The sequence below is a fragment of the Zonotrichia albicollis genome, chromosome 1, assembly GCF_047830755.1.
Source record: "Zonotrichia albicollis isolate bZonAlb1 chromosome 1, bZonAlb1.hap1, whole genome shotgun sequence".
In the NCBI taxonomy this organism is placed as follows: domain Eukaryota; kingdom Metazoa; phylum Chordata; class Aves; order Passeriformes; family Passerellidae; genus Zonotrichia; species Zonotrichia albicollis.
This window is the reverse complement of record NC_133819.1, coordinates 63,214,266-63,237,982: the sequence shown is the minus strand read 5'-3', so window position 1 is coordinate 63,237,982 and position 23,717 is coordinate 63,214,266. Positions and strand designations below refer to the sequence as shown.

General features: G+C 36.0%; 1 protein-coding gene across 2 annotated transcripts in view; it reads left to right on the top strand.

The window, feature by feature from the left end:
* Positions 1-23,717, top strand: part of CDKAL1 (CDKAL1 threonylcarbamoyladenosine tRNA methylthiotransferase) — a 381,082-nt gene that overhangs the window by 282,707 nt on the left and 74,658 nt on the right. For both annotated transcript variants that reach the window (XM_005481774.4, XM_005481775.3), the window contains exon 13: positions 10,374-10,436. In XM_005481774.4, the coding sequence (XP_005481831.2) occupies positions 10,374-10,436 (63 nt within the window). The remainder of the gene's footprint in view (positions 1-10,373; positions 10,437-23,717) is intronic.

Below are 23,717 nucleotides of genomic sequence, written 5' to 3'. Positions count from 1 at the left end.
AGCTGTGATAACTGCTCCTGGTGTATCTAAGGTTCTTGCCCCTGACACACATCTCCCCTCCCCAGCACATGCAATAATGCATGGTGTAACATGCAAAATGTTCTTCGTGTGTAAGAGAAGCCAAGACTGATTAATGTCTGAGTTTGGCTGCTGAACCTCTGTACTACAATTTGTTCTTCAGCAGTGCACTTTTATTTGCTGTTTGCTGTTCTGCTAGAACAAAACCCTGAGTGAATATTTTCATGACAACTTTGGGACCAGGGAGTTAAAATGTGAAGGCTGGAGGGAAATGTGGAGCATGAAGAAAAAACCAAATATAGTTCTCCATATTTATCACTGAACTGCGGTAGTATTCCAAGCTAACATTTTCCATCAAGTTGCTTTCTAGTAGTTTTATTTACATCCATGTTCCCTTGTGATTTTTATGAGAACAACATGTGAGGTACTGCAGAAAGCCCTACAAACCATTGATAGCTATGAATTCTCTCATCTGTAAACCCAGTTATTCTTTGATGGGTTTTATTTTGATTGGTGTGTCTGTTGGTTAGTGCCATATCAATGTTGGTTCCTTTTGTTACCTTCTAGATGCTTAGAAATAGTTTTGGATTATTTCCTCCCTGTTTTTTTCCAGTAACTCTATAAATTGGTTGATCTGTGAAAGCCTGCTTCTTCCTTTCCTCTGTTTAGAAGATGGCCAAAACATTTGACTGCTTTTATGCTGTATCTTTAAATCTACTCCAGCATGTAGCCAGAACTTCAATTTTTTGCAATGAATTCAAAGGAGCATAATTACCTGTGAATAGGGGTTTTGTGGTTAGACAAAACTACTAAACAGAATTTTATAAGTGTTTAAAGACATTTTATTTTAGAGCTAGAATCAGCTCAAGCTCAAACCACCTTCAGTTATGTGACCAGGCGCTGAAATGAAAATATGTTTTTGTTGTTATGGGAGACAGTTGAGCTGGTAGGTTTTAAAATAGGTTGAACCCTTTTTGAGAGCTATAAATGGTCTGCCTATGGAGCTGCTGAAAATTGAGTTCATAGCTGAATCTGGGGAATGAGTTAAATTGCACAGTAACAGCTGGACAGTGCAGAGTCAGACCCCTGAGAAAGGATGAAAGTATTTTTACTCTAGCTTGGAGCTGTGCCTCTTAAATCTTACCCCGGTGTAAAATAGAAGTCTTGTGCTTTCAAGGAGCACAACAATGTTGCTTGAGAAAACAAGTCAAAATTCAAAGCAGGATTGGAAATGCACTTAGGAAACCAGCTTAGTTGGTGTTCTACTTTTTTTTTTTTTTTTTTTTTTTTTTTTTTTACTGCAGAAACTGGTTGGAATGAAAATTGCCAACAGCTTCCTCACAAACTTTATACAAATCCAAGTTGAAAATTAGACCATCTTAAAGTAAAGCACAACTCTGAGTTCAGTCTAGGCCATGTTGTTAAGAAAAGTAATTGGAAAATAAAATATGGAGAATATACATAAGGAGAAAGAAGGGGAGTTCTTCCTGAACTTCATTGTCAGGCCAGAAATAGTTACAGAATTTGCAAGAATAATGAAACTGCTCTTAACATCATGCAGCTTTGTGGACTGATGCTTGCAGCCATGTGCAGAACACATGTATGAAAAAATAGTTTTGGAAAGTGCAGTCCTCCAAGATTTGTAGCGACCATGAGCATTCATTTCCCATCCTCCTTCCCCTGTGAGTCTGAAAACCTTGATGGAATTGTGAGATTTTTACTTGCAAGGAAGCTGAAATAGCACCAGGGGTTTTGAACACCACATACTCCTGAGCTGAATAGAAGGAAAGGAAGATACTTTGAGAGATAAGGTAGAATAGCCTTTGATTTTATTAGAGAAAACAGTTTTATCTCCAATCTACTCTTTATTCTACTATCCTGTTCATTGGCTCATAATGAAGTGGAAGAATCGTGGAAGAAGTCTTAACTGTGCCTTTTTGTAATTTTTGTAATTTCTGCTTGAATTACATCTATGTAACTTATGTAAAACTGAAACAAAATGCTCTTTTTCAGTTTGGAATTTTAATTCACTTTAAAATCCAGACTGCTCAGACCTAAAAACAGTGCCAGCAGCTGTAGTAATTAATAACAACTTATTCCCTGAAACTGGATATAGGCATCAGAACAGAAAATTTTCAAAATTCCAGACTTCTTCAAATGAGAATGTGGTTTAGGTGTAATTTTTTATAACTTAACACAGACAGCAAATTAATTTGTTTCATTGAGGCAACTAAGCTTGTCCATCATTTGCAAATAATGTAACATTTATAACGGCCCATACAACATACTTTGGAATGAAAGGACACTGAAATATCCTGAGGTGGGTTCTTGGTGACCCTTTCTTGAACTTCATCTTGTCTTTGATAATCCAAGTGAACTCCCTCAAAGCCATCACAGTCAGTGAGGACAGTGAGTGCTCTGGAACTTTTATCTTCCACTGTTTTCAGTGCTCTACCTGCACCTCTGATCATTGGGCTAAAACTCTTGGAACCTGGAATTCCTGAAAACCTGGAAGTAGAGTGGAGGACTGAATAATAGATGAAGATAAAACAATGAGAACAGTTTTTATGTGTCTAGTGAATTCATGTGTTGTAGGTGGTCTCTCTCATATAGCAAGCACCTGAGCACTGCTCCTCATAGTTTGTACCATACTGTACCTTCTTCAGCACTTCTCTTTCTGTTCCTCTTTAAGGCTGGAAAACTTGGTGCTTTCAAGGCTGGTAGTATGTGGTACAGCACACAGATTAACTTCACCAGATCATAAAAAGAAAAAGAGTGCCCTGCTGACAGGTTTGTCCTGGGCTTATGTATGTTCTGGGCTTAACATATCTATCGATACAGATACACAGATGTTTTAAACTAACACTTCGTTACTAAGCTGTAGTTTGCAGTTCATTCTGGTTTATATGGTTGTGTAACTGGCTGCAATAACTATATTCAAAACCAGTCTATTCCTCATGACCAATCACTTTATTTCTGATTTAGTGTCAATCTGATTTGAAGTATGGCTGATACCACAGGCCAAGATTCAGCTAGATATTTTGGTCTACAAATTGTTTTGACCTAAGCAGTCTTCCTAACCAGTTATAGGAAGTACCCACCTCATATAGACTGTGAAATTTCTACATGAATTTCAGATATAAAAAACTATCAGAAGTGAGACAGAGCATTTAACAAACTATACGAAATTTGTGGACCCTCAAAATGAGCAAGTGCTGAAGGCTTTTCCTGAAATTAATAATTGTTTTGTAAAAGTCTTCAGAATAAATTTTGCATAATTTATAGAATCACAGAATTGTAAAATATCCTGAGTTGGAAGATTATTGAGTCCAACTTTTGGCCTTGTGCAGGACATCACAAGGATCACACCCAGTGCCTGAGAGCATTGTCCAAATGTGTCTTGAGCTCTGTCAGGCTTGGTGCTGTGACCACTTCCCTGGGGAGTCTGTTCCAGTGCCCAACCACCCTCTGGATGAAGAACATTTTCCTGATATCCAACCTAAACCTGCTCTGACTCAGTGTCATTTCCTCAAGTCCTGTCAGTGGTAACCAGAGAGAGAGATCAGTGCCTGCCCCTCCTCTTCTCCTCACAAGGAAGCTGTAACTGGAATGAGGGCTCCCTGCTGTCTCCTCCAGGCTCAACAGACCAAGTGCCCTCAGCTGCTCCTCACACAGCTTCCCCTCAAGGCCCTTCTCCATCTCCATGGCTCTCCTTTGGACACTCTCTAACAGTTTAATGTCCTTTTTACATTGTGGCACCAAAACTGCCCCCAGCACTCGAGGTGAAGCTGCCCCAGCCCAGAGCAGAGGGGACAATCCCCTCCCTTGCCCAGCTGTGATGCTGTGCCTGATGCCCCCAGGACAGGGCTGGCCCTCCTAGCTGCCGGGGCACTGCTGGGCTGGCTCAGATTCACCTTGACATTGACCAGGACCTCCTCATCCCTTTCCACAGTGCTGCTCTCCAGCCTCTCATTCCTCAGTCCCTACATCCAGGTATGCCTCATCCCAGGTGCAGAATTCAGCACTTTGCCCTTGTTAAATTTCATATGATTGGTGATTGCCTATCTCTCTAATAAAAAGGGACAGGAATAGCAAGCTTTAATCATAAGATAAATTAAAATGTCTCAAATTTACCAGAAAGAATAAAATTCAGCAACATTTGTGAAATATATGTGTTTGAAGTGTCTGTATTACATAGCTAATATACGGGAGGTAAGAAGGAGGAAATTGCAATGCACATGATTTAATGGAAAATGTATCCTTCAACAAATTATTTTCACATAGGTTGACAGATGTTCTTATGAAGATCCTAGCTGTTTTTTGAAAATTTCTGTAATTTTCCATAAATCAGAATCTCTGCATAAAATGTAAAACAGACCAAACCATAATAATTTGTGTTGCTATAATCCTGAAGACAGTATTCCTTTAATGTTTGCAATCATTTTATAGTATTAATGATCAGTAAAGCTATGTGAAGTTTTATATATTTTGCTCTTTTAGACAATAAGCTAAATTTATTTTATTTTATTAAAATAAAATAAAATAAATATACAAATATTGCATGGAGGCATAGAACCATGCTATATATTTTTTAAAGAATCATTTTGTGTAAAAAAGCATATATACAGAATATGAGTTATCTACAGTTCTGTTGTTAATTGGAGATGGGAAAAAAAGTCCACGATCCTGTAACATTGAGGTGAACTGCTGAATAACACACTATACACTAAATGATATTTTCTATGCATGGATCAAAAATTATTAGAAAGTTATTTCTTAAAGCAAGCTGAATATATGTGTGGGTCAGTGGCTGAAGCAGAGCAGTGAGTAAACATATTAATACATAGTAATAACATAGCAATTCAGGTAGGTTAGGTCAAAAGACCCCAAATTATCTTCTATGCTTTATTATAGATGGGATCAGAAAGACAGGAATAATGTCAGTAGAGGTGAGGTAGTGATGGGAAGCAGAGAAGTTGTCAGGCCTGTATTGTCACTTCTGTTCTTTCAGAGCATACAGGGCGTGGATGCAAGTGCAGAAAGAACACCAGGTATGATTTTATCAAGAAATCTGGCTGGGGCACTATGTTTTTTTCAGGATCATTTCTAAGAGGGTGATGCATTGAATAACAGAGGTCAAAGAGAATGGTTCAGTGGTTTCTGATCACTTTTTAAAAAGCTGTTTTGCAGACCAGAAAGCAATCTGCAAACTTTGATAACATGGTGGTTCCAGTGGCTTGTCTCATATCTCTGTTGTGGTTATAGGTACACAGATTTAATACTTTATGGATTGAATCTCCAGGCAAGGCTTTTAAATGTACCTTGGTTGGAGTCGTTGCTATCTCCCTCTCTGGTGTTTTGCCAAGTAATTCTGTGGAGATTAAAGTTAGTCCAGGGGGTGTCTTTGGGTAGGGTGCTACCTTCTAATTTATAAAAGTTCTGAGTTTGGAACTACCCCAGGCCTTTGTAGTTTTGAGATCACAGATGTAACATAAGGGAAAAGAAAGACACAGCTCTTCTACTGATCAGAAAATGGATGTTACTGAAGTCAGAGAATGCCATAGCACAAAACGTGTTAGAAAGTGCTGGTTCAGAAAAGAAAGATCCAATCTCATGGTTTTGTGGGTGTCTGTTTTTCTGGAGCTTCTATGCTTTCAGTTATACTGGGGACAGAAACTGTGAAAAGGCTTGAAAAGCTGCTTCATTTTTCTCCCAAAGTGTATCAAAATTGTAGTTATATTTTTCCCTGATTCACTAAGTTTAATATGACTTTAAATTAGGTAATTCATTAGATACTACAGAAGGAGCTAAAGTGGTTTTCCAGACTTGTTTGAAAGAAAAACTGAATATTGCTATTGGTTTTTAGCATGCTCAAGGATAGGGGTGGGATGCTTTATAAACTCTAAATTAAATAAAGTTCCTGTGGTAAAATAAAATTTTTTTTTTTAATTCTGATCAGCAGTATGTAAAAGAGAAATGGGGGAGATGATTGGTTAGTGAGGGAACAGAACTGAAATAAAGACATTTATCTGATTGCCTTGACACATGTTGTTATTCACTGTACTCATGAAGAGTATTTGAACAGAAACAGATACATGTTCTTGTTACTGAAGGCAACCCTGTGTATTGGAATGATTTTAAATCATGTGAGCAAGAAAACAAAGACAAGAGAACTTTGCTGGCAATATACCAATGCTGAGACTTTCTGTGGAAATGCTGGAATCTGCAGATCTGTCACAGTATAAGACTGGAATTATTAAGAACTTTGGAGGTGAAAATAGGTTTTAGAAAATGAAAGTTCAGTCTAAAGGAAAGCAGTAATACCTTCATATTGGGAGTAATTTTGTCCCTTTTATTCCTAGATGAAAACCTGAGAATATTCAATTTAAGTAGCTTCCAAGTAATCTATAAAATAAATACCTCAGTGATATTGTAGTTCTCCTTCACAATAAACATTGCAGACCTATGACACCATGCTTGAAAAGAAAACAAACAAGTTTTGGGCTACATTAAAATCATCTGAAAGACAGGTAATTATCACCTGAATATGAAAAGAGGATCACAAGATAAGTGCAATATACATGTGTGAGCCTACAGTGTTTAGCATTTGTTAAAACTATTCCATTTGTAAAATTATTTTTCTAAAGTATATTTGATTATAAAAATTTATTATTAGGATACCCCTACTTTTACCCTATTTTCACACCATTATTTGCAAAAAAAAAAAGAAAAATTCTATGATAGTCAGCACAAAATTCTATGCTGGCTTACTTGTGCAGAAAATATTTTAAATGGTTTTAAATTCCTTCTGTACTACAGGGTTTGTTGGAGTTTTTTTGTTGGTTGGTTGATTTTTTTTTACATTCTCTTGTTCTTTGGGTGGTATTTCATCCCTTCTACATTATTCTGCAAAAGAAGAATAATAATCCACAGTATAGTCCAGGCAAGACATTAGAAAAAGTTTTATTATTGCTAAAAAGCAGTGCACTAGAAAAAGAGTAAAAACACCAAGGTCACTAACTCAGCTTTATTGGTGTATAGCCCCAGATTGTTGTCAAAGGAACCTTTATTGTTACTATACCTTAAACATATAATATGCATATTGGATGACCAGCATCCCCTTAATAAATTCCAGTAATCAAAAATTTGAGGCCCAGCAAAATGAGAGAGAGAAAGGAAATAAACAGAGCAAAGTGTGTGTTACTTGAATTGCATATCTGCTTGCAGGATGGGGGAAATAATGAAATTGTGGTAATGTGTTGTTTCCTCTCTACTAACATTGTCTGTGTGTTCTGTCCTCAGAAATGTCATTAGTTGATGTTGGTTTCTGGTTCTTATTTGTATAAATATCTTAGACACTACCTGTCTTTTCAGAAGAAGTTAATTACTTAGGTACATTTTAGTAACAAGCTTGAAATAACTCGCTTAGAAAAAATATTGATTTATTTAAGGAAAACCTTCCATCCTAGCATACTTATGTGTACAAGCATATATCATTTTACAGTATTTAACTCAGTCCTGCGGCAGCAGTTTAATTCATTTTCAGCAGATGTTCACATAATTTTCCTGATAAAGATATAAAAAGTGTCTCCTTTTCATCTACTATATAATGTGGTATTTTTGCAACTTTTTAACACAGAAAACTGAAAATTTGTTTTTACAGTCATATACATATATATTTTTAAGTGTCTCACATCAGTATAGGATCTGAATTTCTCTCTCTGTCTCCTCTCCCTGAACTTGTTCCTTTAAGTGCTGCTTAAGCACTTAAACTAAGGACTATCTATCACTGCATGGCAAGCCTGAGAGGAGTGCAGGAATAAGCTATGAGCCTGATGTTGCTATGAGACTCCTGGAAGGTCTTTTCATGCTAATTTGGAAAGAAAATATAATTTTTTTTCAGAAATAATTAATATATATCTTCTGTAGGTCTGTGAGCATGTTTGAAAGCAATAGTGCTGCTGCACGTGGAGCAATATGATAAGATAGTACAGTTGCCTAAGTTCAGAGAGGGGTTTTGAGTGGCTTTTTATGATGTGCTTTTGGCAACATTATTGGTACAGAACAAAGGACTGGAGAATCAGAACATTGAAGAAAAAGAGCAGGGAAATAGAAATTTTTTTAGCGGTCAAAGGGTACTTTAAAGGGATGTTGGACTAGGCTGAGGGAACATAAATAGGGATATGAAGCTATGTTAAGGGAAGAAATTCTGAATAAATGTTTTTAAATAGGTTATTTAGGGTCTGAAATAGTCCACTGGAGGTGATGAAGGAGAAGGAGCTTTTGGACTCCTTACTTTGCACTGCAGCCTCTAGCCATGGAGAGGCCTGCTTTACCTTCTGCCCTGTACTGCAGAGGTGAGCTGTGAACCATGCTGCTGCTTTATTTCAAAAACTTATTATTCACACCATGTGACTCATGCCAGCTGTAGGAGTTGAAGGGATTACCATTGGAGCAGCATGAGTTCCTTGTCCTGTGTGTGTTTTCAAATACAAAATATTTTTAAGTTTTAGAGATCTGAGTTAAAGTTCACTTTTTGCTGTAGAAAGACAGAAGTTATTACTAAGCAACCTTAACTCTGTGCTTATGACATTTTTATCTGTATATATTCAGATTCCCTACAAAACAATAAAATGCTGTTTAGATTTAGTTCACCTTAACCTATGGGATACCCTGGGAATTTTGTGGCATTTCTTCATCTGCATCTTGAAGTTTCATTGCACATTTTTCTCTGTTAGGAATTTCCAGCATTTCCCCAGTCTGGAGAGTTTTGGTTTTGTACAAATAATAAAACTTTTGTGGAAAGGTAGGAAAGAAACCATAATTTTCTATAATAACAAAAAGTTGAAGACTGTGTCAGTGTCTTGTGTGAGGGAAGCCATCTTCACTCTTTGTCTAGCTGAATGTGTAACCAGCATTTTGGTGAGAGTCTGAGGGTGAAAGATGGGTGGTTTTCCATCATATCATTTTACTGAGTGTTATTAAAGTAATTGCAGTCAAAAGGAATACAAGAGAAACAGTCTTCAGTAACAATGAGCAAGACTTGGACTTCTTCTGCGTTTTGTAGGGTTTTCTTCCTAGAAAGATTAGTGGGGTTTCCATAACCCAAACTCAAGTGCTTTTGTCTTCTTCTTGCATGATGCTACTTTAAATTAGGTTTTTTCAAGCACTCTTTTCAGTAATCATTTTAGTATTTTTTTTAATTTATCACAGTTTTCCAAATAATTTTTATAGTGTTTTAAGTACTTTGACTGTGTACAGCTGTACTAGCAGAAAGGAAGTCATTGTAAGTTGCTTAGCATTCAGTGAAAATAAAAACTATATAAAGAAAGAAAGTACATAGTTTATGTTGCATGATCAAAAGTTACTAAATTGCCTTATAGTTCCCAGAAGTTAAAATAAATTCTGCAGGCATGCAGCTGTCTATGTAGCTCCCAGCATGCTGGAAACATAAACAGATCTTTCCAGCTTAGGTGTAAAACAACTTTCACAGAAACAATGGCTAAATGGGACACTGGTACAGACTACAAGCAAGGAGTTCTTGCAGTTGTCACCCCTTTACACATTTTCCAACATGCAGTGATTTGCCTTCCCCAGATATGAGATAAGTAAACACCGATTTTGACACAATAAAACTTTGAACTGATTTGTGACTCATCCCTGCATTAAAAACAAAGAATGTTTTTCTCCTCTTCCTGTCCACCTTCCATAGGATACAGCTGAGAAATTCTATTTAACATCAGCTGAAATTACTGAAAGCTATTTGACTAAATTCAGGAGTTGGATCAAGCAGGTTTTGTCTTTGAACTATGCTCTGAATAGAAGAATTTTTTTTGTCCTTTGCCTTGGCATTAAATGAGATATCACCTATTAATTTTCCACAATCAAAGCAGTGAGAGTATTAGCATCAAAAGAAATCGACAAATAATAAATGATTCTTCTTCAAACTGATTTCCTTTACACCTGATCTTCTATAAGGCAGTACTGCATGTACATGCTAGAATAGTAGACAAGTCTTTACAAGATTGTAGCCTGATCTCTCAGTTTTGTTATCTGTATTCTAAAATATTTTCTATGATATATTGTGAATTGTTTACACATTCCACTGAGGTTCCATAGATTAGTGTTTATTATTTATTAAGGATATTTTCCTTAATATTGTTAATATATATGTTAATGATTTCCTGTAATATTTAATATCCTTAATCTGCATACACTGCTCTGTATAACTACAGTTTCATTAACAAAGTGGGGAGAGAATGTGTTTGTACCTGCATACAGCTTTTTAATCAGTAGCTTCTCTATTTCTCCTTTAACTTTTCTAATATGTCTTATTTATTAATAATCCTTTACAGAAAAAACAGAGAACGAAGGATCTGTCCCAGCTGTTTCATTCATACAACCCATATGATCATAAGGTAAGGAAAAAATGTACTATCTCAGTTTGTTGTTAAGAAAAATTCCAAACATTTGTGGTAACTATATTTCTTATTTAAAGCAAAATTGAGGAGAAATGATAAAATTGAAAGTGCTAAGCATGTTACTTAAATTCTGCTGTCCCATAAATGTTTCTTTTTTTTTCTTTAAGCCAAGCTTGAAAAGGTGCATTTTCTGATTTGTGAAACCAATTACTCACATTAACCTCATAGAAATATGATTTATAGACTGGCATTACATCCTGCAAAGTGACCACATGTGGTATTGGATTCCCCTCCTTTATTTCCTCTGTGTTTGGGAACTGTGTTACCCTTGAGTATGTTGCTTAGCCTGTTGTGTCAATTAGACCCTGAGATACATGATACTAATGAATTATCTATTGATCACAAAAGCATCGTTCAAAGAGGCTGCTGTGTGAACAGCCTGGTGGTTGTCTGGGGGAAGAAGTAGAAACACACATCATTATAACTTGTTTGTAATATCTGGGGGAAAAAAGAGGGTCCTTTCTCATTGCAATGTGAAATTAAAAAAAAAAAAAATTGTTACAAGAAGATTTTAGAGAACCAAGAGACAGAGATCACAGTATTTCTGTGCTATAGCTATGTCATGGAATTCTTCTGGATGTTATGCAGAAGAGAGCATTAAGCAGCAGACTGAAGGAATGTTGAGTAGGTTTTAAAATATTTTCATAATGTTCCTCATATCTCTGATGCCTCTGTGGGCATATTCTTTTAACAAGTGCACAAAACCCTTTAAAAATTTGTCAGCAGTATGAGATGTCTGTCATTGCTGCTTCTGTTTTGAGAAGTGTGAGTGATTTTGCAAGTATCCATTAAAACAAAGAAAGATTTGGAACATATCTGTTGTTGTTGTTGTTGTTGTTGTTTAGACATTGCAAAGGAAAGTTCTGAACTCTATCTCTGCTTTTCCTGGCCATTTACCAAATACATTGGAAAAACCAGCTAGGTTTTATATTTGGGAGAAGGTGGCAGAAGTCTGTATCTCTTTGTAGGAATACATGCACATATGTGCAATATATGGGTAACTACACATATGTCAATGAGAAACACAGTGTGTAAATGAATGGATGAAATTTATCAGGCAGGTTGTTGTTGGGGGAGTTCTGTAGTTACCGGCCACTTGAAAATTTAGTTTAAAAATACATTGTAAAACAGCAGTTGTATTCCATGGCTTTAATAATTGTACCTAATTTCAAGTTAAATTCATCTCTGCTTAGTACTTCTTTTATAAATAGTCTCACATTATTTACAAAGATTGGTGAAGCTGATATTAATGGCCTGTGAAAATGGCCTTAATGGAGAAACATGAAGAATAAAGGAAACTAGTGTGATAAGATTTTGAATGGAATTGTTGCTCCTTTGAATTGAAGCATTTTAAAGTAAATGTAATAGTAAGTCAATTAAGATCTAATAAGGAGATGCAACTGGTGAACAAGAAACTTTGATATTCCTGTCCATGTCTTAATTCTCCTGTACAAAACACTTTTTATTCATAGTACAAGGAAATTCCATTATTCTTTTATTAGCACTTTTAATGGAACTTGGTCATTTGTAACTCCTGCTGTCTTCCTGCTCATATCCTTTGTGGCATTATATCAAAGTATTCTCAAATTATTTTGGCTGCAGTTGTGAGGACTTCTGCACTCTTTACAAATTAGTCATCACACAATGTGGAATGGAATATAAATGCTTAAATATATTTGCTTTTGATCTTTGTTTTAGGACCTTTAATATATTATTAAAGTAGTACAATTGTTTGATGGATGATTTTTGTACCTCCACTCTTTTGTTGCTTCCAAGCATACCCTGTATATATATTTGAGAATACAAGTGCAGGCGAAAGGACAAGTGAAAGTTTGTATTAAAGTTATGGTCTTTCCATGTTTTCCATTTGACAGTGAAGGTTTTCCTTCTCCCATCTACCTATTTGTACGCTGCAACAAGCTCACTGCAGATTTCTTGCTCTGTGCTTTTAATTTCCACCTCAGCTTCCTATTTCACAAGTGTTGTAGTCTAGGGGAGGGCTTTTAATTTTTGAAATCTAACATTAGTTGGGAATACAGTTATTTCTACTGGAGGTGTGTATTAGCTTTGCTCTAGTTGTGTTTTGTTTGATTTACATGGCCAAAGGATTTGAGGGCAGGGCAGGGGCACATGTTGTTTGCTGTTTTGTAGATTATTTTTAGGAAGTGTGAAAAGGAGATTTCACAATGGCTTTGTGAAAGCGTTGGTAATGCAGGATCATGGTATGAGTGATTGGAATTAGTGGCTTCCAGGATTATTTCTTTGTTGATTAAACGATTTTTCTCTGAGAACCTTTCTAAAATAGAAGAAAACAACTTAAGGGTAAGTTGGTAAGTAGTAATTAAAACAGATGTGAAAATCTCATTGACTACAGTGGCTGAAACAGGACTTGCTACAAAGATTCGACAGTACTTCATCTTTTTAGGATGGGATATCTCATAGTATGAAGAAAAATTAATCAGAAAATCAGAAAGTGTTCATTCTTCCATGCTTGCATTTCACTCACTAAAGCAGAAAGTGATGTTTTGATGAAGTAGCTATAGTAACCTTAAAACCAGTAACTGTTCCCCTGAAAATGTTACCTCAATATATATTTGCCAATCTAGTGTCATTTAGAGCATCCTGGAAGACATTTAAAAGCTTGTGGTTCTTCATTCCCAGATGAAAATGCAGCACTTTTATAGAAGTGGAAACAAGGATTTACTTTCCCTTCCACTTCCAGGTGCTGAGTTTTATCTTTTATTCAATGAGGCCTTAATTCAGCAGCAGAGGAGGCAGAGCTTTCAAACTCCTCCTGCAGAAAGAATGGAAAAGCAGGAGATACTCTGCTGATAACAGGGGAGAATTAGCTGAGCTGTATTCTTTAATTCCTAAACAAGTATGAATTACCATCTAGTTGCGCTTGTCATTGTTCAGATGAAACCATTCAACAGCAGATTTCAAAAACTGCCCATTATATACTTCTCCTATCCAGGCAGATTTGATCCTGCTCTCTTTAATCTAGTGTTACTGAAACGCTTTACAGAGACTCTGACTACAGAACCTGCAGGTCTTTCAGATACTGTGCCACAGACAAAGCTCATTTTAGCATCAGTCTTTAATGCCTAGCAAATATCTTGAATTCTTCATGTCAGGCACATACAAAGAACTGCCTTTTCTCAGTTTTTTCTTTTGTTGTTCTTAAAATAAGTATCTTCTAAAATTCATTCTTTTCAGAACAAAATAATTACTTAGGAAATACTGAGCAATATCTCGTTCCAGGTGTGTGATTGCCATTTATTCAAACTTGTTTCAGTTAGCATGTGTAAAAATACATAGCACCCTTTGTAGATGAAGCCATTCCTTGTTCTGAAATACTTGCTTTTTCATGTTTATGTAGAGTAAAAATATGTATGGTCTGGCTTTCTTGAGAGCCGAGTTCTGATTGCTGTGTAACTTTTCTCTGTTATATACAGTTGGTCTTTTTCTAGGACCATCAGAAAAAGATGATAAAATTGACATCCTCAATAAGGCTTTACCAGCAACAGCTTTAGTGTTTTAAAATGTAAAAGTAGATAATTGAGAAGCTATATTCTTGCTAGTTTCCTGCAAGCTAATTTAATGAAAGATTATGTTTGCACACAAGTAATTTCTGCTGAATGTTTTTTGTGTGTACACTGTGAGGTTTCACTTTTCACACAGTAAGAATTTTATTCTGTCTGAAGTAGATGTTTAACTCAGAAATAACGGAATTGGATATCTCTCTGAAATTACCCTTCTCTTTATAAAATTTGTGAGCCAGTTTTTTTTAAAGCTGCTAAAGTAGTTGTTATAATAGTTTACCTGGTCAAAACAACAGGTTTTAGAAGCTTAATAGGAGTTTCAGGATCCAGTATGCACCTAATGGCCAAATTCAGAAGTGCAGAGCCCTTCTTCCTTTTCTTTTTGTCAGATGAGTTTAAGCATTCAGTCTAGCCCTGGAGTGGTTGTTTAAAACTATAATCCTCAATTTTTGCTCTGCAGAAGAACGTTTTTATATTTTGTAAGCACAGTATATCAGAACTACTACACATTTTGCTGCTTTGCTACACATTTTGCTGCTTTGCTTTCTTGGGAGGGTACCCAGGGATACCTTAGGGCATGTCCATACGCACCCCTGGCAGCACGGGGCTGTTACACTGAGAAGTCCCCTGAGAGTTGTGCTTAAAACTCAGCTCCCTCTTTGCTTCTGCCTTTTGCAGCCTGAATCTCTTGCTGTACAACATATATGAATAAATATATGAAAAAATAAGGTCATGTCTTATAGCTTTAGAGATTTATTTTAGCATATACTGTGTCCAGCCCAGTAAGAAATATAGTCAACACTCATATGATTTGAAGAGTTTTTTGAGAGATTTTCTCCCAGACTGAAGGTGTGCTCAGGATTAAAAAATTTAGTTGCTATTTCAAAATGTGCTGTAATTGATGAAGTTCTGCTAAAATAATTATAAAATCTTTAAACCTCATGCTTCTAATGTTCTTTATTAATGTGTCCTGGAAATGCTATAACACTCAAAAGAGCAAAGCCCCCTAGACAATGCCTGTGTGTTTGGCGAGTTATATGGATCATTGTATTGTGATACGCAATTAAGTGATAAAAAAGATTTTCTTGGTTTTTGGGTTTTTTTTTAATCAGCTCTTAGCCTCATAAGCAATTTTGGGAAGCAGGGATTTATGTCCTGTTGTCTTTGATAAGGGTCGATATGTGCATAACTCACTCAAGGAACATTATTAACAAGATTATAACAAGGCTATGCTTAAGGTACTAATGGCTGCTGCCACTTAGAGACCTATGGTGTTTTCAAACAATTATTTCAATAGCACACAGACCCTATGCTTAATGGAAAATAAAGTCTAATATCAGTTTCCTTAAACTGAGTTTCTTCTGCTGAATTCTTCAGCTCCCCTGGACAGTTGACATTTTATGTCAGAAATTTTTTAAAAATTAACACTGAAAGAGCCTGTAAGTAATGAGGGGGTGAAACTATTTTAACATGAAGCAGGCAGGGGCCACTATGAAACAGGTGGGATATCTTTTGGCACTGCCTTAGGAGGCATATTTGTATGCTCCAAGTGGTTTTTATTGACAATAACACAGCATATTAAATCATAGCAATGCCCAAGGCTGTGGTATTGTTTAGGAATCATCATGGGCACCTGTGTGAAACATAAAATATTGGAAAGCAAGTGTCAAGTGCCAATTCCTAACTTTGTTGCTCTAAAACCAAGACTTTCTTTCATTTTTCTCCCATGTACCAGGACTCCTTCACAAATAAGCCAATTTGAACAAAAGAAATTCTGATGTTCTATTGAATGAAGCCACTCTAACTAAAATGCCTGATGTAGGCTAACTTTCTAATGACAGACATCACCACACTGCTCTTGTTAATTAGACCCTAAAGGTATTTTTTTGAAGATGTGTCTGCTCTGTGGGACAATGTGTTTCATAAGAGGACATGTAAATTGACATGTTGGACACCTGTAGAGTTGGAAGCATTGCTATGAGAATAGCTGATGTAGGACTAAAATGTAGTTGCGACACTAAACATGTGGCAGGTGAGATTAACATCCTTCTGTGTTCATAGTTCCAGATCTCTCAGACTTGGACATCTTAATGTGTTTGCTGCTGTCATCTTCAAAAATACTAGCATTAGGAAGTGGTTTGTTTTACATGTGAAGCATGGCAGCTAGCATGTTTACATAAACCAAATTTGGATGATTTTTGGAGGCTGGAAATGGGAAATTACAGAACTGCTGAAACCACAAGCAATTCTTATTGTTTTTCATAAGGGCAGTAATGCTTCTCAGTTATTAACTGTGTTTTGTAAGATGTGTGGTGGAAGTACTGTGAATGTGTAGGTTTTACTTTTGAGTCAGAAAAAAAGAAAGCAGTTTTGTGGTACTCTGTCAGCCTTCAGATTTTTTTGGTAATTACCTGGATATATGATGCTGGAAAATAACAAAAATCCTTTTAACCTGCTTTTCATTTATTCCAGGAACAGCATTGTACTAAATTGTAAGGCAACTGTGAGGTTGCAATGCCTGTGATATAAGCCATGATCTGAATTTTCTAAAGGAAATGCTCTGAATTGTTGTTTTGTAAGATGAAAAGGTTTTTTAGGTTATTGCTGAAAAGGGCCCGAGCCTTTTGCTATCTCCTGCCTTGAAATAGATTTTGGGTTTAATTTAAAATCTCAGATGTCAGATATGACCGCTTTTTATGGAAATACTCTTATTGTAACCTACATCCATTCTTCTCTATTCTCTTCCCCTCTCTCGTGTTCAGAGCTGCTGTTTGGAGGAGGTTACATAAAGCTGTTTTGTGCTCTTGATATGATGTGAGGCTTCAAAGAAGACTTCTGAAAGAGAAAAGCAGTTTCTACTAGGAAGAGCAATGCAGTAGCCTTGTGCTAATGGCACACTTGAACATTACTTGATGATAGTGAAGAAAATCTAATTGCCTCAAAAGCTTCTGATTATTCTTGACTTAACTCTAAGCTACATTGAAGTTTGTGTCATCTGTAACACAGAGTGAGCTAATACAGAGATTGTTTAGAAAGGGCTGTTCATACACTGGGAATTGTTTCAAGGTTTGTAGAGAATAGGCAAACAAGGCAAGCACTGCAACAAAAGGGCTTACTTCTCTATTGTATATACTGTAGAAAGATACATATTTTCTCTGTCTTAATTCTGTAACTGAAGTGTTGTGATTAAAGAATTGCGGTCTTATTTGAAGTGCATATTGCATCCAGAAAATCAAGAAACAAAGAACCTAATTCCTGACTTTGTTGCTCTAAAACCAAGACTTTTGGTTGGTTTTGTTTTAGACAAAACCTAGACTATATACAGATAAGTATATACATTATTAGTAGATATGATTAATATTTAGGTTAAGTCCATATTTAATGCTAGTAACTTTTGATGTAGTTGGACATTTAAAGCATCTAACCTTGTCTGATGCTAACTGAATTGTTTGGGATTGTTACCTCTATTTCAGATCAGAGGCTTTTTCTGTTTTAGGATAGAGAAGTGTTTTTTGTATCTTTTTTAAAAGGCCTTTCAAAAAATTGTCTAACAGTAGTCTGTCAAATCATGTTTGTATCTATACACAGAGGTGTACCTGTGCTATATGTTGATGTATGTGCTTAGGTGTTGAACAAGGTTTCACAGGTACCAATGTATTACTGACATATCTTCATTAGTGATCTTGACAACAATTTTAATCAATGAACTCATGAAATCCACATAAATCCCTCATCCATGCAAAATCACTTTTCCAGTTAAACTGTTGTGAAAATAGTGGTTATTTACTTCACAGTTTTTCTCCTTGGTACAGCTTGTAAATGCTCCCTGGTTTAGTAGATTGCCTGAAATAAAGATATTCTACTCTAAAAAAATATTGAAACATAAAATGAGACAAGTTTTACAGTGACATTAAATACATGCCATATCAGCTTAAGGGAAACAAATTCTTTGATGTCCATTAATCCTCTTGTTATTTTCTGGAGAGAGACATTGCCTTTTGCTCCATGGTTTGTATCATTTATATGCCTTGTCCATCATTGATTGATCTGATACTGAGACAAAAAATATGAAAAAGAAAGGTTTTAGGGTTTTTCAAATTAGTTGCTGGAAAATGTTGGCTTCACAAAAAATAAACAGGCTTGACCCTGCTACAGTTTTTTAAAGCGCCCTTCAATCTTGTGTTAGCATCAAAATCACATCAAAATGTGATGGAGTGTATAACTAGCATGGGCATTTCAAATTCAGGTATCTTTCTTTCTCTATTCCTTAAGACCACATTTGACCTTTTCCTCTCTGGCTTTGCATTTTGTAGTGGATTGGATTTCCTAGTTATCTCCCACTTTTTCCCATTTCCAGCCTCTCCCATTTTCTTTATTCTATTGCCCTTTCTCCCCTCAAAAAATAAAAGGGTTTTTCCTTTATGTAGTCGATCTTCTTTCTTTTGCTTTCTTTCTTTCTAACTATTCTTTCTTTAATATCTTCTTCAGGTACTAACATTTTATTCTCGCTCTTTTTTGTTCACCTGCCCTTCTGTTTTTCTTGATTATTTTCCTCTTTATGGAGCCACTTAGCTGTACTTTGCCATGGCATTAAAGTGGCAGTGGGAGGGGAAGGCATCAGTGCATCAAATATAGCAGTGCATGAGCACAGTGTAGTGGAAACCCATCTACAGAGGTGGTAGTACAGCTCCCCATTATTCAAACTTTGCTATTGATGTAAGTATTCATATCACCAAGCTCTTGGACTTGCCTGCTTTTATTTAAGCACTAACCAAGAGACTGAAGTTTTGGGAACTTCACTGGTAGATTTGATAACTGTCTTTATGTTCAGATCCCCATCTTCTCACTGGAAATCTGTGTACTGTAATTAATTTGACATAGTATTTAAAATTTTATATGTTAATCAAGTAGGCATCAGTACTTCTATTACTGGAATATTTTGAGTAGTCTTCTGGTACCTGAAATCTTGGCTAAGATTTTTACTTTCTTCCATGGAGTGAGGATATTCCATTTCTTTTTCTTCTTAATTATTCCTGTGTAAAATCATGTTTTATTGACCCTTTGACATAAAGATGTGAAGTAGGTGTGGATTTTTTGGCTTTTTGTCTGATAATAAGGTATAATTTTCTGCACAGACTTGCATGTATGCACATACACGCATCTATGAAACCCCATAATTAACAAAACCTTTGATTTGAGATTGATTCCAAGTATCATCTAGAAACAATCTGGTATATTTTGCATAAATCATACACGGATAGGATCACATTTTTCCCCATTTGGAATAAGTCAGTGCTGGCTACTTATTCCATCCTCTGCTGTCATTTAAACTCTTGGAACTAGAGACACTCCATTAGTTTTTATTTTGTTATAATTTCCTCTCTGCACTATATTCCACTTAAAAGCATGAAGAGTGGTTAGTTATACAGTTGAAAAGAGAAGTCTCAGTAAAGTGGCTGTGTAAAACAGTAGATATAATTTGGGCATTAGGTTGCTCTACATAGGAAACTGATTCTCCTGCTGTCTCTCCATGCAGTGCAGTTTGGCCACTGTCAGTGTGAGCTCAAGAGCTCAGCTTTGAAGGGCAGCTGGAGGAGGAGTCTCAGAATCTGCCAGCAAACCACATGGATTTTCCATGAATAATCTAGGTGATTGTCCTAGCTGTGTGTGAAATTCAGGGACCTCTCAAACATGCTGTCAGGATTTTGCACTCAGTGTGCCTGTGTTGGAGGGAAACTCTGATGATCTTGGGGGACAGAGAGTGGTTGTATTTAGATGTAATTAGACAAGCATCCTGTGGCTTCTACCAATTGCTCATCCTTCGTGAGAATTGTGGGATGAATGCTGGATGATACCAGTTTACTGACATGTACACACTCTATACATGTTCACAGCAAAATTGGCAACATTAGGTTAAATGTCCCAGATACTAACATTTACTACTTGTGTGAATTACAGTAGGCTTGAAAGGCTTTCAAACCTTGGGCAAGGATGGAGACTCTGAGTCAGTAGACTTTGAGTTCAGCCTGCTGTGTGAACATGCCAGGGAGGTTTGGGTTCCAGTTTGGGGTGAAAGAAGCATCTTAAACACACAATTCAATTTCAGCTGTACTTGAGCTTTAGTGCATCAGGAGGAAGGAGTGGTGCTGGTCAGTAGGAAGAGAGGATTTTATTATAAGTGTACCTTAACAAAGTCTTTTTCATTCTTTTAATATGACATCTTAATTTCCTTTATATAATTTTTTTCTTAGTTTATTTTAAGAACATAGGAGACTTCATCCAAAAAACTGTACCCATCCATAGAGGGATAAAAGAAACTATACATCGTTCAATGCATTTTTTGAGGGAAAGACTCCAGTATGAGAGGCTTGTATGGCACCATTTTCTCTAGATAATTTTCTTTTAAGTTCAAATTTTGATGAGATTCCAGCATCCAAAAAAGCCATCTTTCCAAGACCTTGCAGATTTTTCTGTGATTCTAGAAACTGCCTCTCTTTGATTTGCATTATGTGAAGTATGCAATGGTTGTATAAGGGGCTAATAATCATCAGAATAAAAAGAGGGGGGTGGGGGGGGCATATCTCCTTAAAGGAACAAAGGCATTACAGTTTCTTCTTGATATATGTGGAATTTTGTACTACTACTGAAAGCAAGTAAGATGTTGACCTTGAAATATGACATTTAGTTTATATAAATGCTGTTCTAGGTCATGTTTAATTTTTCTTCCACCTTTTTCTCATGCAATCATGATAGTTATACCTAATCTCCAAGCCTTATAGTAGTTTATGCAGGTCTTTAAAACAGAATGTGATATTTATTTTCTTACAAAATGTATTTTTATAAAGTTTGATATATTCTCTTATGTAACACACGTGAGAGAAGTGTTGTGATAAAAAAACTTCATGCTGCAAATACAAGCAGTCATGCTAACAAGTCATACTGCCTTGCTAGTTCAAGGTAAAAACACCTATATGTTATTACTGCTGCTCATTTGTGCATCTCCTTTAATATTGATAGCATAATTTATGAAGTTTGTGTATGGTATGGTGAATTATGCTTCTTCATGCATTTTATTTTTACAGGCTGATTTTTTAAGTACTAGGCCTGCTTGGTACAAAACCTTACAAGATGTAAGCCATCACTGTTTCCCATTGCAAACCCCAACCTTGTTTTCTGTATAACATTTGCAGAAAATGTGTAATAGAAAGCTAAAAACATGAACCATTTGTAAGTCCTCTGTGGGAACAGATATTAAATACCAATTCACGTGTCAGACAGACAGTGGCAGCTGCTTTGTTTATGTATGGCACAATCCCATATTAAATCAAATGGCAAGTGCACAATTTGACAGGTACTGTCATCAGTGCAAACATTAAACTCATTAAAGGCATTGCTTTTAATTTTTTATTTAAAGTACATGTATTTGGCTTGTAGAGCCTTTCCCAGTCAGAGTCTACAGCAGCAAGTACTAATTCTACTTTTTTTTTTTTTTTTTGCCTAACAAAGCCTGCTGTGTTTGTGGCTGTTCCTTAGGGGCAGTGCCATGATGTTTATGGCACTGCACATCGAGCATTAGGATCTGTGACCAGAAATTCCATTTGAGAGCACATCGCTCGGGATAGCACACAGTGGTCTTTTCATTTTGATTGATGGCTCTGGTTTTGCACCATCTGGCTTCTGATAGGCTGCATTAATCATATTCTGAATGATGAAAATTTAGACAGGATTTTTTTAATGATGTATGTTGAAAAGTGCATGATTGTATGTGCTTGTGTATTTAATTCCTGTAAGTTCCACTCATGCAAAAGAGTGCAATAAGCCTCTCATGCAGATTGAGTTGCATAGGTCTCTAAATAAATCTCTGTTTATAAATGCCCATATTTTGATTTTACTCTTAATTTTAACTTTATTTCATTTTACTTTCTATAATCTGTTTACAGTCACTGAGTCACTGCCTTATGGGGGTTTTTTTGCAATTATATTTGGTTAAGAACAATGGACTTGTCCAAAGTATTTGAATTGCATCTCAGATGTTTTAAGTAAATCTTAAATTGTTTTTCTGCTGCTTTTTTGATACACTGAAGTTCTTTATATCTCTCTAAACATAGCATGAGCTCCAAGAATCACAGAATATCCTGAGTTGATAGGGACCCACAAGGACCATAGAGTCCAACTCTTAAGTGAAGGCCCTGTACGGGGATTGAACCTGGACTTCTGGTGTTATTAGCACCATGCTCTGGAGCAGAATATCAGGCTTTAAATTCTGTATGTATAGAACATCTTAAAATGGTTATATTTAAATTCACATCCTAAGGAAAAAAATAGTAATCTGAATTATAGATGCAATATATAAATATATAAAAAATTAATTGGCCATATTTGAAAACTTCTGAGAGAGTTTGACACTAGTGGATTTAGGGTATTGTGTCAGTGGATTAGCAGAATTAGATCTCCCAATATAGAACTAAGCAGCCAACATGCAGTTGTTCAGTGTTGAAGATTTTATTTGGTATTCTAATTTACAAGTAAAGCATTATCTATGCACCTTCTCATTAGGCTGCTTTCATTCTGTCTCAGTTTACAGTTTAACTTAATGGGAAGATTTGGCCTGTGTTATATAATCTATGACATTGAAGCAATGAGCTAGTTGTAAGCTTTCAGAATGTGCTTAATCTTTACCATTTAAAGTTTCTAAGACCTCAGAATGAGAACCTGCCCTGAATTCCCTTGCACCTATGGATCTAACACTCCATGAAATGGTGGATGGACTGCAGGGCTTTATACTCTTAATAAGAAATCTAGTGAGCACAATCGCTCTTTCCCCAAATCCAACATTTGCTGGTCCCACTGGGGTGGCTTTCTGAAGTGTATCTCTCTTCCTCTCCAGTCAAATGCTGTATAAGTATTGCAGCCCCCAATTTTTCATTCACAGCCATGAATTGAATTATTGTGGAGGGTTTTGTTTCATGTTTTAGTTTTTTAGTCCTATTTTCTCTCATTTTTCCTCTTGTAGTCTCTCAGAGCTTGCAGGTACTCTGGTATCTTGTCTATATATGTATACACACGCACACATTTTTCCCTTTGCTTTCCATGTGAAAATAATATGTTAAGGTATGGAAGAATTCCGTATATAACTTAGCAGGAAGGTGGACCAACATTCATCCATAGCACCAACTAAAGCAAAATTTCCTGTTCTAATTTTATTTCTGCCAGGCTTGATGATGTGTCTCTGTAGAGCAGACAAGGTTTCTTTTGAGATATCTGGCATGAATTCTTTTAATTTAAAACTGTTCTTAGGGTTCAAGCTAACAGCATGTTAGAATGTTGTTTGACGTGCTATAGTAAGAAACAGTTTTTGAGGAAGATTTTAGAAAATTCAACCACTGTATTTAATAAAGATATAAAGCTTTCTAAGGTCTAGCACTATGCAGATGCTGACAGCACCCTGTCTCACATTTGCTCATTTCCATTTTTCTGCAAAACTCTACTTTTTCTGTTGTCTCCCTCTAACACATTCATGTATTCGTGTACATTTATTTTCAAAACAAGTCCTGTCTAGTTTTTTAGAGTCTCACAGCTTTTTAGAATACACATATGGGTTGAGAGAACCATAATTCACCATTATTCTGTGTTAAATTAAGTATGGATGCTGAAAATTAGGATAAAGAAAACCTGC